The 15,744-nt window shown below is 44.4% G+C and overlaps 1 protein-coding gene across 1 annotated transcript; it reads left to right on the top strand.

The window, feature by feature from the left end:
• Nucleotides 1-37: 37 nt before the first annotated feature.
• On the top strand, nucleotides 38-11,552 carry DNAJA1 (DnaJ heat shock protein family (Hsp40) member A1). The gene is made up of 9 exons (XM_048502939.1): nucleotides 38-211; nucleotides 1,086-1,231; nucleotides 3,369-3,546; nucleotides 5,146-5,250; nucleotides 5,380-5,607; nucleotides 5,819-5,933; nucleotides 7,953-8,068; nucleotides 9,360-9,460; nucleotides 10,067-11,552. Exons 2-9 carry the CDS (start codon nucleotides 1,100-1,102, stop codon nucleotides 10,283-10,285), a joined length of 1,194 nt encoding a protein of 397 aa, XP_048358896.1. The 5' UTR covers nucleotides 38-211; nucleotides 1,086-1,099; the 3' UTR covers nucleotides 10,286-11,552.
• Nucleotides 11,553-15,744: the final 4,192 nt, after the last annotated feature.

The following is a 15,744-nucleotide window of genomic DNA, read 5'->3' as shown; positions in this document are numbered from 1 at the left end:
GCGGACTTTCGGCGGAACGGGTGGAGCTCTGCTGAATCAGAAAAATCCCCGGATGCTGCCTAGCCTAAGACCGGCTCGGAACTTTCCAGAAAAGTCGAGATCGTCTGCCTCGGCTAAAGGCCGCCGCGAACGAGGACCGGGCTTGGCTTGCTGTCGGGGAAGGGGTGGGGAGCCTGAAGACGGATTTTTGCCCCTCGGCCGAGAGTGCGCGGTGAGTGGGGAGCCCGAGGGCGGGGGGGAGAGAGCAGTGGGAAGAAAGAAGCTGCTTTTACCTCAGCTTTCAGCGGTAACCGGCGGGCGCTGGGGTGGGGGAGGGGATAATTCCGGCGCGGACCTGACCAGGTGGGTGGGTGGGATAGGGCTTTGAAATTCGATAGGCGGGGGGGGGGGGATGAGATGAGGCCGGGTTGTGGGGGGGCACGATCTAGCTTTGGGGTCGGAAGCTCCTCCCCAAAGTGTATCGTCTCCGTCATTATCATCATCATTATTAATTTATTACCCAACCTGTGTTAATGGGGTGGAGAAGGCAGAAGTACCCCTTGTCTGTGAAGGGTGTGGAAATGTGGGGAGTGGGGGATGTTGGAGCGCCCCGCTCTTGGTTCAGTAAGGCAAAGGCGATATATGGGGGGTTTTGGTTTTTTTTTAAGGGAGAGAGAAAAGGGCAGCCTTCTCTTTCGTAACAAGGTTGGTCTAATTGTCAGACCTATAAAGTAGTATCTGTGTAAGAATAAGGGACGGGGAGACATGCTGGGACGAATTTGCTTTTGGCCCAGCATGCCTACCGTGTTACATTTCCTTTTAGACCTGCAGTGGGACTACTTCATAGATTTGACAAGTTTTTAAGTCCTTTTTTTTTTTAAGGGGGGTGTAAGCTGTAGTGTCACATCAGTGTGTAAAAACAAATGGGATGCTCTGTTTGGGTTCCTTTAGACTAAGATGGGTTGTCTGACTGGAGGCGCTTCAGGGGTGAATGGGAAGGGTTTGGTCTGCTAGCCTTCTGGATGGGTTTGCTGTGTTTTCTGAATGCAGCCTTATCTTCTCATTCATTTGTCATTTTTCTCAATTTTTTTCCTCCCCTGTAAAAGATATCAGTGGCAAGATGGTGAAGGAGACTACGTATTACGATGTGCTTGGGGTAAAGCCTAACGCTTCCCAAGAGGAACTGAAAAAAGCCTATAGGAAGCTGGCACTGAAATACCATCCTGATAAGAATCCTAATGAAGGTGAAAAGGCAAGTGTCTAAAACACACCAGCTGATCTGTATAGAGACATCACAAGCGGTTCATTTTCTTCTGCGGTAATCCTGCAGAGAGGTGGTTCCCTACCTGGAATACGTGTACCCTTAGGGGTACGGGCCATAGTTTTTGGGATACGTGAAAAAATTATGTAATGGGTTTACTAATATGGGGGGGGCAGCTGTAGGGAAATGGGTTTCCTAGGGGTACACAACTTTTGAAAGGTTAAGAACCATTGCTGTAGAGGATATTGTGGTTGTGTTTGAGGGACTGTTCAGATCCCTACCCTCTGGGGCAGTTAAGACAATATAAGAGGGTGAGAGGAGATCACAGTGTTCTCTGATCTCTTTACAGGAAAGGCAAGATCAAAATTTTGACAATATTTGTTGTTTACGATAATAGTTGAGAACATGAAATGCAGATCAGTTACTCCTCAGAAACTTTAATCTCACTCTCTATGGTACAGAGGGAGAGCCAGCATGGTATAGTAGTTAAAGTGTCAGACTAGGATCTGGGAGACCCAGGTTTGAATCTCCACTCTGCCATAGAAAGCCGCTGAGTGACCTTGGGTCAGTCATGCACTTTTGACCCTAGCAGGTATTTGGATGGGAAACCTCCAAGGAATACCCAGGCAGGTAGTGGTAAACCACTCTGAGCTCTTGCTTTGCAAGCCCTACAGCATCACTATAACTCAGCTGTCTTGATGACAAAAAGAATGGTACAGAATGATTAAGATATGGTAAAGATGACCTCCCTCACCCTTCTAGTATGCCTATGAGAAAAGTGGAGGTTTTCATCCTATTTTGAAGATCAAATAATTATGCTAAGTGAACAAGAAGCCCAAGAGCATAATCTCGCATGGAGTCCAGGGTGATGGTTGTGACGAAGAAGCAGGAGAGTTTGGGTTTGTACCTACCCTTTTTTTCCTGTAAGGAGACTCAAACTAACTTACTTCCTTTCCCTTCCTCTCTCCACAACAGACCCCTTGTGAGGTAGGTCTGTTTCTGCATGGTGGGGGGTTGGACTTGGTGGCCCTTGTGGTCTTTTCCAACTCTGAGATTCTAGGTGGGGCTGAGAGAGTTCTGAGAGAACCATGGCTAACCCAAGGTCACCCAGCAGGTTTCATGTGTAGGAATGGGGAAGCAAATCCAGTTAACTAAGAGTCCGCTGCTGTTGTGGAGAAATGGGGAATTAAACTCAGTTCTCCACATTAGATTCTACCATCCTTAACTACTAAACCACACTGGCTCTTCTTCCAGGAAAACCTATAGCATCAAGTTTGGTAGATGCAGAAACTGCAGCAGGACTTTTAGTGTTTCTAATAAGACCTTAAAATAGCATGAGCATCTACATTGTCCAGTGGACTAACCTGTTTGTTATTTTTGTCACCATCTCATGGGTAGCAAGCACCATTAAGATTACTCAGAGGATGGAGGTGGATGCTCTTGGCTTTTTTCCTGTGCATCCAGATAGTTTTTTTAATTGTCACAGCATTGAGAGCCGTGTCACTTCCCAACTTGGTTTGTGGCAGCCAAAGTTTATTAAGGGTTAAACTGGCAAGTAAAAAGGAAATGCAGAAGATTTCCCCTTCCAAGTGAGCTCAGCTAGAATGAACTCATCTAGGAAGTGAATTGATCCCCACCATATTCTAATTCAAATGAGTAGCAGAGGCAGAACAGACAAGGACATCCCAACCCTGCTAATTGCATTCTGAGATGGATTATTGTTACCAGTCCTGAATGTATATCCTCTTCCCCAGCACGTGACAAACTTTGAAACTTCATTTTGGTATGTGGGCGTGTTGTTAGTACTAGTTTCCACACGTGACTTGTATTTTGTAATAGCCAGGTTGACGAGTGTTGAGCAGGGGAGCCATTAGTAACACTTCTAAATTACCTTTAATAGAATATCTGAAGTCATTTGTGATTTAAAAGACTGGGCTTGTTTTTGAACCTGGGAGAGGGTCAGTTGTTTCTTTAAAATTAGCCACCTTTCAGTAGTTAGGTTATAAAAACTTCAGCTCCTGTTATTTTGTTTCCCACTTTTGTTTTAAATCAATGTGGCTACCTTCAGCCTTTATATAAAGTCGAGTTATGTTAGCTTTACATAAATGTTTTTATTTTTATCTTGTAGTTCAAGCAGATCTCTCAAGCGTACGAAGTACTTTCTGATGCCAAGAAAAGAGACTTGTATGATAAAGGTGGTGAACAAGCTATAAAAGAGGGTGGTAGCGGAAGCGGCTTTGGATCACCTATGGATATCTTTGATATGTTTTTTGGAGGAGGTGGAAGAATGCAAAGGGAGAGAAGAGGTGAGGAATAACAACATTATGTAAAAGTGATTGTAAATGTAATAGCTTGACATTGTATCTCTTGGGTTGTCCTCCCTTCACCCTCCTCTTCATCTTACTCTTCTCAATTCCCTAAGAAATGCAACCACCCCACATTCTCTGTTGGCTGATGAGTTGAGCACACACACACACACACCCTGCTCACCTCAGCTCAGCACCATGCAACAACTGCTGTGGTAGCCTTTGTGGAGCTTTGCAGTTGTTGGGACTATTGATGCTTATAGTGCTGTTTCAGGGATTGCTTGGCGAGTACCAGTTCAAGCTGTTTTGCACGTCTCATCCTTCCATGATTGTAGCCCTTTACTGTCTTTTGCGCAAGCGGCCCTTCCCACTCCGCAGGTGTGGGGGAGGCCTTTCCATACACAGGGTAACTGGATTGCAGGGGCTGTTTCCAGTCTCTTTCCTAGCAAGCTGAGAGAGGTTGACCTCTCTTCCTGTTAACGTCTTGGCCCAACTACAAAGTGCATAGGGGAAGAATGCACCCAACAGCACTTCCAGCCTGCAAGACCTTCCCGCTTCTCTCCAGGGGTGGCAGTTCCCCACCCGCAGGAGAGCCTATCAGTATCAAATGGGGGCAGCTTACATACTGGTAAATTTGTATGGAGTTTGAAGATGAATACCCCCTTTTCTAAAGCAAAAGAATGCAAAATATAATCATTTTTGTGTTGATATTGTTATGGTTTTGCTAAAATGTCCATTAATTACATCTAATATGCTGTACATCTAATGTTATCTAGGCAGAAGTGTTGACCAGCATCCGACATAGATGGCAATGCAAATCCCCCTTCAGTTAACCATAACAATCCTTGTAGTTGTCTGACATTTATTTCTTGTTCTTGTGGGTATCATATTTGTAAACTTGTAGTATGCTCTGGGAGGACGATTTCCATGCTTCCCAGTCATTGAGCCAGACCACTTCTGACCCAGTCCCTTGCTTGATGACTTGCGTTTTGGTAGAGTGCAGCTTGTAGTAAGTGGCTGAGAACCTGGCATCGTTTAGGATTCGGAGGAATGAGGTGGTACGCACCTGGTGGCAGCCAAGTCTGCATAACACCCAGCCACAAGTGTAGCTTCTAGGCACAATAGATTCCACTTTCCCCTAGATCTCATGGAGGCTGCTTCCCTGGCCTGACTTCAGAATAAAATAAAATGAAGCTAGTTTTTGCAGTATCTTACTTGCTTTTTATCAATAGCAGATATGCTGCTTTAATAGTGTTTTAATGGTCTGATTCAGTTTTGCATATGGAGAAAAATACAGCAATCATTGGAGTAAAATGGTGTTGGCTGACACAGTTGAAGCAGCACCCATTCCTGACACTTGCCAGAAAATAAAACTGCTAGTGTACTTCAAACTCTTAGCCACTGCCATTAGCCAGTATTGTCTAGTTAAGCCTCAGATACACATTTCTGTGCAGTGGTAGATGTTGGGCTGTGGGACAATGCTTATGTGTTTTCACACCTCAGTTTGATCAGATCCGCACTAATCAGTGCAAAAAAAAATAGTAGTATATTTTTGCCTGCATTGGGGCAGATCCTGACTTCTCAAACATTTCTTTACAGGTAAAAATGTTGTTCATCAGTTGTCAGTAACATTAGAAGACTTGTACAATGGAGCGACACGAAAGCTCGCTCTGCAGAAGAACGTGATTTGTGACAAATGTGAAGGTACGTTGATGCTGGAACTTCCATTTGGGCAAAATGTTCTACTGAGTTCAGCTGAACTCCATTTTTAAAGATATGGGAACATCTACTTAATGAATGTACGTACTTTCCCCCCTGTACGCTGTTTTCTAGGCCGAGGTGGTAAAAAGGGTGCTGTGGAATGCTGCCTAAATTGCAGAGGGACAGGCATGCAGATAAGAATTCACCAGATAGGACCTGGAATGGTTCAGCAAATTCAGTCTGTGTGTATGGAATGTCAGGGCCATGGAGAGCGCATCAGTCCCAAGGACCGGTGTAAAAACTGCAATGGAAGGAAGATTATTAGAGAGAAGAAAATCCTGGAAGTTCATATTGATAAAGGTATGTGCTGATCGGTGACTTTGAGTCTTTAAATTCAAGTTAGCTTTGCAAAACGGGGATTAGTGTGGAGAAGTTGGGGGAGGGCAGAATTCTGTTCTATGCGTACAAAAAATGCAGTAATGTCACTGTTTGTGGGAAAGTGTTAGTATCTAATAACATTCCAGAATACAAGGAATTGTTTGTCAGTGTTGATGTGGTTCTCTTTCAATAGGAATGAAAGATGGTCAAAAGATAACTTTTCACGGTGAAGGTGATCAAGAGCCAGGGTTGGAGCCTGGAGACATCATCATTGTCTTGGATCAAAAAGACCATTCTTTGTTTACAAGGCAAGACTTGTATTTGAACTCTACAAGCATACATGTGTGTTTTTCCAAATCCCAGAACTTGTTTTCTAGATCACTTGGGAAATGCAAAAGAAGTGCTTTTAGAGCAAGACCAAGATGCTTGCCAAGCTCATCTTTATTTTTAGATATTCAGTACCAACCCTCACCTATTTCACCTAGCCCCTTTCTGCACGGGCTGGAATCACCGATTCTGGCCCGGTAAAACATTGTTTCGTGGGGGGGTGCTTCACACAGGCAGTGCTTCGAAAACGATACAGTGCTTCTTTTTCCCTCCCCAAACAATGTATTCAAACCTCGCTCAGGGAGCGAGGTTTTTGGAATACGCTGGCTTCCACCTGTTGCCAAGTGAACGGCAGCGGGTGGAAGCTGGCATATTCCCTGCACCGGCCCCAAATGGCTTCTTACCTTCTCCCTGGCTTCTGTCGCTCTGAGGAGGCCAGGGGACACACCTCCTGGCCACTGTCGCTTCAGCTGTCGCTCTGGCCATGGGGGCGTGTCCCCTGGCCCCCACAGAGCAACAGAAGCCAGGGAGAAGGTAAGAAGCCATTCGGGGGGGGGGGGGGCTGCGCGGCTGTGCAGCCTGTGGGGCTGTTCATGCAAATGGCCCCAGGGCTGGCATCGGCATGAATCATTCCAATGCAGTCCCGCAAATCTGGCTGTGCAGAAACTACCCTAGATTCAGCAGGAATCTGAATCTTGTTTTTGTGTGTGCTTGTTTTGTTGCTTACAATCCCAGTGCGTGTGATCAGAACTAAAATGATTTTCGTGGCGTTTTCTGAAGAAATCTTCCCCTACACATCCTAGCTGTGGTCTCCCATCCTTTTTTTCTGTTCTGTGTTGCCTCCATTTCTTTTTGTGTCCATTCCCACTTTGGAAGTGGTAGGCATGAGCATCCTTTTTGGTTTCTTGCCCTCATAGCTTGTCACTGTACTAAAACCCTTGCCCTCTTGTGTTAGAACAACATTGTCACGAATACAGTCTCTGAAAGAAAGCATGCATGTTTGGAAGCCCTCAAATCAATGTTGTTGCTCTGGGGATCAGTTTTCTGTTGCCCATTGGTTAGCTGCTCCCAAATGTTAGTATCTTCATGAGTTCTTAAGGCTACCCTGAATGTTAAGCCGTGGTTACAGTGGCACCCATCATCCACCATTACTTGACAGACTGGTTCTTAGGGGCAACATGAGAGTCCCTGGCATCCTGTCAGAAACAGCCACGTCCCCTTGGCAGTAGTAGAGGAAGGAGGAGCTGAGAATATCTCCTTCCATCGATCCGACACTATTGCTCTGAGCTGGGAAAGATGGATGAAACAGAACATTAAAGTAATAGTATGTTTCTGTATCGTTTCCCCAGTTTATTCACCAAAACTGCTGTCATTTTGACAAATGGCAATATTTTGAGACTAGTAATATGTTTGTTTGGGTACAGTACCTTTATGGTTTCAAAGACATGTTCCAAAACTTGATGAAATATGGCATAGCACCAGTGCAGAATGCAATTGTAGTCCTTTTTTCGGCAGGAAGCAGTAAAACGTGGGATCAGTTTAGCATTTTGGTGTCACTTTGCGAATAGTGAAGATGGCTCCCCTTCCTTCAGAAATAAGTTCTTCCCAAACAAATATATCTGAAGACAAAGTTTTCATTTTGCTTTCTCTAAGGAGTATGGGCAGCTCATAGGATTCTTTTATCTTCCAGTTTATCTCTGTGTGGTGGGTTAGGCTGAAAGAGTGCCCAAGGTCATCCAGTGAACTTCCATAGCTCCAAGCAGATACAAACTCCAGCCTCCCAAGTCCTGGTTGAAAACTTGGGACTATGCAATTACATTGAGCTGCATAGTGCTGTCCTTTTACTTATATGTTTCTCTTAACCGTTGAGCCATAGTGAGATAGGCCTTTCCTTTGTAGGGGCTGTTGGAGTGTAATCTGCAGTTCTAGAATTGCTCTCCTACTGCAGCATCTGCTAACCCTGGCCTTCAACAGCAAAAACTGTTTTTCTGCTTCTGTAGACGGGGTGAAGACCTGTTCATGAGCATGGATATTCAGTTGGTTGAAGCACTCTGTGGCTTTCAGAAACCTATTGCAATGCTGGATAATCGAACCATAATCATTACTTCTCACCCTGGTAAGTTTACACCCAGACTCCACTGTGAAAATGCTTGTCGTTGATGGTAAAGCTCCAAGCAATGAATCCTTGGAATAAAGTTAACTGCACTATGCAGCAACTATAAACTCACTATGATCTGTAGAAATCTACCCAAATCTATGGAGTACAAATTTTCCATATATGAGAAGGTGTAACTAATAATGCCGTCAAAAGCAGAATGCCTGTAAAGTGTGGAAATCATTAGGGAGGTGCACATCTAATTTCTCCGTCACCAGTGGAAAGGATGACCCGCACCCTGTATTGGGTTCTAGTCCCACCTGTTGTTGTGGAATTTTTTAATTCCTCTTTCCTTGGTAGTCTCAAGTGGTACAACCTGGACACTCTAAGGTCCCCTGCCTAGTCTGCAGGAGTAGGGGGCTGATACAGCCAAAGGGAAACAAGTAAGCTGGAAGGTGATATACCCACTCTGTGCGTGATGCCACCATTTTGCTAGTGAAGCTGCTCAAGGAGTTAAACTGCCACATCCCACTGGCCCAGATTGCCAGAAATGGCACTATAGTTTGCATCCATTGCTTGTCATGATGTAAGGAAAGCTGGATCCAGAGAGCTGTGAGTTAAAAAAAACAGCAGCTACTCCTGTTGCATAAGATCTTGTGCAAGGTTCAGTGTTAAGTAGATTCTGTAGCAGCTCTCATGGTTTTCCTTACACAAGGTCTTATGCAAGACCATCTTTGAGTTTAGTTTGACTTTTCTGTTGAAGTTCACAGTAGCTTTCTTGTGAACAGGTGAGGCGTTCCGTGTCTCATGGTGCACCTCTGAATCCAGGACCTGTTAGCATGCGGCTACTTGCAGAAACAAACCGTTGCCACCTTTCCCAGCTAGCAGAAAAGGGAGGTGGGCCTTTGCCTGAGTAGACTTCTGTGGCTCCATCCCATGTTTTGCAACGGTTGTTCACGGGGTCCCACCAGTCCTCAATATCAGCTTTTGTGGTTCACAAAAGGAGAGGAACTTTACCTTGACTTTTCTTGGACCAGCTTCTACTTCAGCAGCTGGTGGCCTTTTAAGGATATGTGAAGCAGCATTTTACGATCTTTGTGTTCTACGTACAGTGAACCAGTTGTTTTGTTCAGTCTTCCTCTTTGTCGCCTGTCTGCACTTCATGTAATCTTTTAAATTATGAGCCATTCTAGCCTGGCGCTGTTGCTTCATTATACAGCAGAGTACATTGGCTCTACCCTGTCAAAAATAACTGATGCTAGCAAGAAAATATTGGATTATGATGATAAATTATGGTAACTTGTGTTTCTAGGTCAGATTGTCAAGCATGGCGATATTAAGTGTGTGCTGAATGAGGGCATGCCTATCTATCGTAGACCATATGAAAAGGGCCGTCTGATCATTGAGTTCAAGGTAAGATGTGGCTGAAATGGCTGAAGATCTGAATAAATCTTGGATTGGATCCAAGCTAAGCAGAACTTTTCTACCTCTCCTCACTTACTGATCTCCACAGAATGTTTCTGAGAGATGAGGGGCCCTGAGGAGTGTCATGAGAAGGGAAGGGGGAATCAGTGAAAATTGCCAATTCAGTCTGAACCCTCCCCTCACATGGGAAGTTGTTATTTCCACATGGTCGAGACTGTATGTATAGCACAGGTTTTTTTAAAAAGGTCAAAGCTGTGCCAAGAAGATGGTTTCTATAAAAGATGCAGTTGCAGTGTGCTTCTTTCACTCTAGTCTAAAACATAGGTGTCAAACTCATGGCCCTCCAGATGTCACGGACTACAGTTCCCATCATCCCCTGCCATCATGATGCTGGCAGGGGATGATGGGAACTGTAGTCCGTAGTCCACGAATTTGACACCTGTGCTCTAAAGCTTCTGTTCTCATAGCTGCCTTGAGTCTTTGGCGAGATGGCGGGATAATAATGCAAGCAATAAATACATAGCTGACAATGCCATATTTTGCAGAGAAGGAACAGGTGTAAGAGAAGACAGTAATTTTGTTTCCTGATTACAGGTCATCTTTCCAGACAGTGGCTTCCTTTCTTCAGATAAGCTGTGTCTGTTGGAAAAGCTGCTGCCTCCAAGGGAAGATGTGGAAGAAGCCGAAGAAATGGACCAGGTAGAGTTGATGGACTTTGACCCATCTCAGGAAAGAAGGCAACATTACAACGGGGAAGCTTATGAAGACGACGAGCACCACCCTAGAGGTGGCGTCCAGTGCCAGACAAGTTAGAAAGGCCCCCCTGAGTCCCCTTGTGGCACCTGTCTCGTACGTCAGTTGTGGATGAGTGAAGGACTGCAGTTGCTCAACTCTTAAACTTGCCATTGTCCCTATAATATTAAATAATAAGTTGTTTATAAATCAGGTTAACAAACTAAATTAGTAAAAGCTACTTCAATCAAGTAGGTTGACGTTCATATTTCCATATGGCCTAAGAAAATCCAGGCGCGAACTTGCTCTGGCTGTTTTTTTGTGTTTTTTTTAATTTTGTGCATTGTAATTGTATTGTGTGCAAACGCACTGGCTTAGTATTCAGTGATTTCTGTTTAGTATTAAATTATATTCCCTCTTCAGTATGCACATGTATTTATGATTCATGTTAAGATGTGAAATTAAAGGTTTTGTATTCATCAGCCCCTACATATGTTGATGTGTTTTGGATGTGTAGTTGTTTGGAATGTCACAGTGTATCGCCATGCCACTGTGCTGGCTTTACAGGAGCACCACTGAGCTCCAGATGCGCAGTGAAACTTGTGTGGGAGGAGGAAGTGGCGATGTAGTGACAGGAAAAACAAGATGGAAGAAACCCCCTGACCCTAACAGCCTATAAGATTTTGCTTTCATTCCCTGTTAAAGTTTATATAGGATCCTAATCCAGTTAACATGGTTGAAAGCTTCCATGCCGGAGACACTTAACAACAGTATTGCAGGTGAACAAAAGTAGCATGAAACTTCCTTTTACGCAAAGGTTAAAAACTAACATACTTGCTTTCAGAGGGAGCTGCTAAGTGACTAACGCAAAAGAAACTTTAAACTGCATGTGTACTTGACAAAATCCCATCTCTGGCATTCATAGCCCATTCCTAAATTAAGCTGCTATAGATTTTGTGCAGTTTCTTAAAGTTCAGAATTTTAACCATGTGGCTTGGGACAAGCTTGTGTTACAGTTCATACGCGGTCTTCAGTGATAGACAAATAACTGTTGTGTGTACTGCTGGCAAAGAAAGAACTTAATATTTACTCCAGTGCCTCTTTTGAGACTCAAGGTGATATTTGATTCCCACCCACCCAACTGCTGTCATAGGTAGTCCATTACCTTCCGGAGCCATCACCCCATGAGGCCTTGATGAGCCATAACTCTGAGTCCTTTGATTTGATCAAATTATGTAGCATGTAATCATAGTCCTTGTGGTGAGGATTAGTGTGTGACCTTTTTTAAAAAAAATGCTTGCATATTGTATTTCAGCTCCCTTGAGGGAAAATAAACACTGTGCTTTTACTGTGCTTCCTCCTGACCATTTTTGTTTTAACACGCATGCTTCCTACTCAGCTGAGATGTTAATACAATGGAAAATTATTCCAGGGAGGCAGCTTTACCCCAGTACAATGTCTGCCTATGGTGCTGTGTTGTGAAACATGTAGCTAATGTGAAACAGTCTTACTGTGTTCATAACTCAAGGTAACGACTTAAATATCAAGCAGTCTTTTAAAGCATAAGATGATTGTATAATTCACTGTACTTAACAAAAAGCATTAACCGCTTACATCATAATGCTTTAATTCTGTAAGCACATGTTTTTACATGCATCGAGTGGCTTCAGCCTCTTTTTACTTGCTCAGTTAAACCCATACTTAGTGGTAATTTGGTAGATCGTGTCATTGCTTGAGTTGGGGCAACCATGACTGTCTTCAAAGACTGGAAAGAGATGTGTACTGGGACCACACATGGTTGCTGCAGCGGTCCTTTATCCAGCTAATTTCCCAAAGCCAAGATTCACTACAGCATGTATGTAGGCACAGCCTAGAACCCATAGGAACCGTACACAATTATTGGTTTAGAAATGCATATTTTTACTCATGTCTCCTATCCATTTATGCCGCCAACAGTGGGCAAAATGATAAATCTGTGAATATCCATGGGGATGTGAATGACAACCTGAGCTGGGGAACTTCTGACAAGAGACTTGAAAAGCAACGTAGCTTGTATTCCCTGTGTGGCAATGAACTTAGGTTTTTCCAGGTCAATCCAACAGCAGGGACTCAAATTACTCAACACAGCTGCTACCAAGAATTACTATTTAGCCTTCTCAGTATGTCACAAGACAGTTAACAGGGAAACGCAACAGAAATTAACACACACTACCACTGAAATGAGCTGTTTCTGAAAAACCCAATCTCATTTTGCCAGTCAGCAAATCACTCAGAATCTTTTAGGAAAAGGAAATACACATAGCTAAGCTAAAATATAAAATTGTCCCAGCTTTTTGAAGTAAGCCGCTCACAAACAAAATTGCAAAGAAAGCTATATTGGAATTTACTATAGAGAACTTATTCTTGATGGGACCTATGCTTTCATCAGCTGGTAAGAGCTAGATTCATACATCTGCTTGGGAGAGTAAGTCCTTCCCAGTTGTCAGGACCTCACACAGCAAGGGCAGAAAATTAATCCATAGATCAGCCAAAAGATGGACAAACAAGGGAACCAGCAACAAAACAATACATAAAACACTGATCATTTCTCATTCTCCCTTGGAGGCAGTGGGTAATTCCCAACCCTTCCTTCAGGGAGACTGGAACAAATTCTTTCCACTTCTGTTTCCTGTAGAGGGAGTCATTCTGCCTCCGTTCTTTTCCCACCTCAGGCAGAGAGAAGAGCGTTAGGCATAGGCTCTGAGTCCTATACTAATTTTCTTCTATTTTCTCTAAAAACCTACACTTTGCTCATTAGTGTCTCTTCCCTCATCCTTTTGTTTTGCTTCTCCTTCCATCTCCAGAGTTAGAGACTTTAGGATAGGTAAGAAGGATAAATTGTGGCCTACAATCAGCCTTTACAGAGGATTTTCAACTTCCACCAAAAAGCTAGACCTGGAAGCAACTACAGAGATGACATTGGAGGCTTCCTTAACAGCCATGCCAGTGGTAAATTACCTCCATCATCGATCAGGCTCACCCAGAAAGTAATGCTATGGTATATCCAGAGTCTTGGAGCAACATGCACAAAAAGCACAAAAAGCAAATGGCTTGCCTGGGAACTAGTTCTGTGGTCTACCCAGAGGCTTAGAGCAGCACACAGGTAAAATGCACAAAGAGAGGGGCTCTTCCCAGCCACCTGAGGAATTGGACGCCATCTTGCCGGTAGGAACAAGAAGTGGCACAGTTCCCAGCAGGGCAGTCTGTGAGTGCTCAGAATTGAATTCTGCTAGTGGTAACCAGGTACAGAATTCAGAGTCTGATCCTCCAATAACACTTCTTCAGGGGAGGCTGGGATGGATCTAGGAGACTGCTTCTTTCCACCAGAGTCGGGGCTCCAACTCTAGAACCAGATGCCCTTCTTTCCTCTAGACCAGTGATAGCGAACCTTTTCGAGACCGAGTGCCCAAATTGCAACCCAAAACCCACTTATCGCAAAATGCCAGCACGGCAATTTAACCTGAATACTGAGGTTTTATTTAGAAAAAAACGGTTGGCTCAGAGGCATGCATTACTCAGGAGTAAGCTTGGTGGTAGTCAGTGGTTTTGCTTTGAAGCAAACATGCAACTCTTCCAATGGGTGAATCATGACTCTAGGAGGGTTTATTCAGAAGCAAGCCCCATTGCCAGCAACCGAGCTTACTCCCAGGTAAAGGATCGCACTTTAGTTCTTCGCATGAAAATCAGTGGGGTTTAACAGCACTTAACAGGGTTATCTACACTGCTTCCCCAAAACTAGGTCTTAGGTTTAATGCTAATAATCAAGCCCAGTGGCCCAGACCCGCCTAGATGTGTGGGGGTGGGGGCAACTCTGTTTGCGCGTGCCCACAGAGAGGGCTCTGAGTGCCACCTCTGGCACCCGTGCCTTAAGTTCACCACCACTGCTCTAGACCTTCCCATATTAGACACATTGGTGGGCATTGTATAGAGGGTGCTGCCACTTGATCAAAGCAGTTTGGAAAACAGGGACCGGAGAGGACAGAATATGCAGAAGATATTCCCTTCAGAAGCAGCTATATTATATCTCAAAGTGAGGTTGATGACAGAGAGCAGGGAGCATTCTAGCCTCTCTGGAGGAGTTCCTGGTAGAGGTTCTTAAACAATCTATAAGGTTTTTATGAACGTCAGGATTACCAATATCTCCTCCTTAAATTAATGGTCGCCTTAGATCCTCCGTATACTTCTCCCATGGAGGAGCCACTGATGTGAGATGTTATTTTCCTAGTTTTACATCAGTTACAGTTAATTCTAGTACAGTTCCTGAACTGCTACCAGAGTTACCTGAACTAAGAAAGGGTGACTCCCACTACAGGAGGCAGGAAGTGAAAAGAATGTGTTCCTGCCTCCCTGAAGGAAGGAGTGGGAATAACCCAAGCAAGATGTCCTCCTGTCATCTGGGGAGAACCAGCTACAATAAATATCCAATGGTTCTTTCTCAACATGGGCCTATCTGGGGTAATTTAACAAACGAAGACCCAGGTTTTTAGAAAACTACAGGGGATACACATGGGGTTTATAACTATCCCAAAGTAATAAAAACACAAGCTGTACCTTTAAGAAAGGACACTGCAGAGGCCATTATGTGGTTGCTAGGCAACCATGTTAACCTTCAAGACTTGGTTTCTGTTATGGAAAGGCAGGGGAAGGGCCCTTTCCAGGGCTGTTTCGACCTTGCGTTTCCTACTTCTTTCCTCCCTCCCCAAACCTGGAGGGGATCTAGCAGCAACCTCAAAGTGATTACCTACCGCACAACTTGCACAACTCACCTAAGGCCAACAGTGAGCACCAGGTGACTCACTACTATTCAACAGTAGTCACCGCACCAAAGCCAATGTGGTGTAATAAGGATGTCAGATTGAAATCTGGGTGACATATTCTGCCACAGATTATTGACCTTGATCTAGTCACCCACTCAGCATAACCTACCTCACAGCATGGTCATGAAAAAGGAAAATGGTATGAGTTGCTTTGGGTTTTTCACTGGGGAGAAAGGCAGGGTATGAATTAAATAATAAACAATGCCAAGGACTAGGGGGCAGAGTTGGTTGGTGTGCGGGAAGGAGAGAAAGAAGCAGGGAAAGGAGAGATGATATGGGGATGCCCAAAGGGAAAGAGAAAATAGCGTGAGAAGCAGGATGCAGGGAGACATGAGCTCCTCCCCAAAAGTCCTTGTGGGTTCTCTGCTTGTCAATATATCTGATTTTCAACATAGCCCCATATGTGGATAATCCATTGAATGAAGCCATGTAGAGAAAAGGGACAATTTCCTACAAAATTTGGGGAACCCCTGTAAGGTTTGTAGGTAAACATGGAGACAGATAGTTGGGTAGGGGGAGAGCAGAAGCTACTCGCAATGCCTTCCTTGCAATTGCCACGAGTTGCACAGAGGTGGCAACAGCGGATGGCAGGTGGGCAGAGAAGGGGACCGCCCCCCCCCCCCCCCCCCCGGTCTCTGTCTGCATTCTCTAATTACCAATGAAATCAGCAAGAAATTCTGCGAG

The sequence above is a fragment of the Sphaerodactylus townsendi genome, linkage group LG07 (assembly GCF_021028975.2).
Source record: "Sphaerodactylus townsendi isolate TG3544 linkage group LG07, MPM_Stown_v2.3, whole genome shotgun sequence".
NCBI classification, from domain to species: Eukaryota; Metazoa; Chordata; class Lepidosauria; order Squamata; family Sphaerodactylidae; genus Sphaerodactylus; species Sphaerodactylus townsendi.
The sequence above is the reverse complement of the archived record's forward strand: the minus strand, read 5'-3'. Positions and strand labels throughout refer to the sequence as shown.

What these genes read in the sequence shown, in the direction of transcription:
- DNAJA1 (XM_048502939.1), top strand. Translation starts at nt 1,100, where the DNA reads ATGGTGAAGGAGACTACGTATTACGATGTGCTTGGGGTAAAGCCTAAC. An exon ending in GGAAGTTCATATTGATAAAG is followed by an intron (nt 5,608 to 5,818) that starts GTATGTGCTGAT and finishes CTCTTTCAATAG; the next exon opens with GAATGAAAGATGGTCAAAAG. An exon ending in AATCATTACTTCTCACCCTG is followed by an intron (nt 8,069 to 9,359) that starts GTAAGTTTACAC and finishes TTGTGTTTCTAG; the next exon opens with GTCAGATTGTCAAGCATGGC.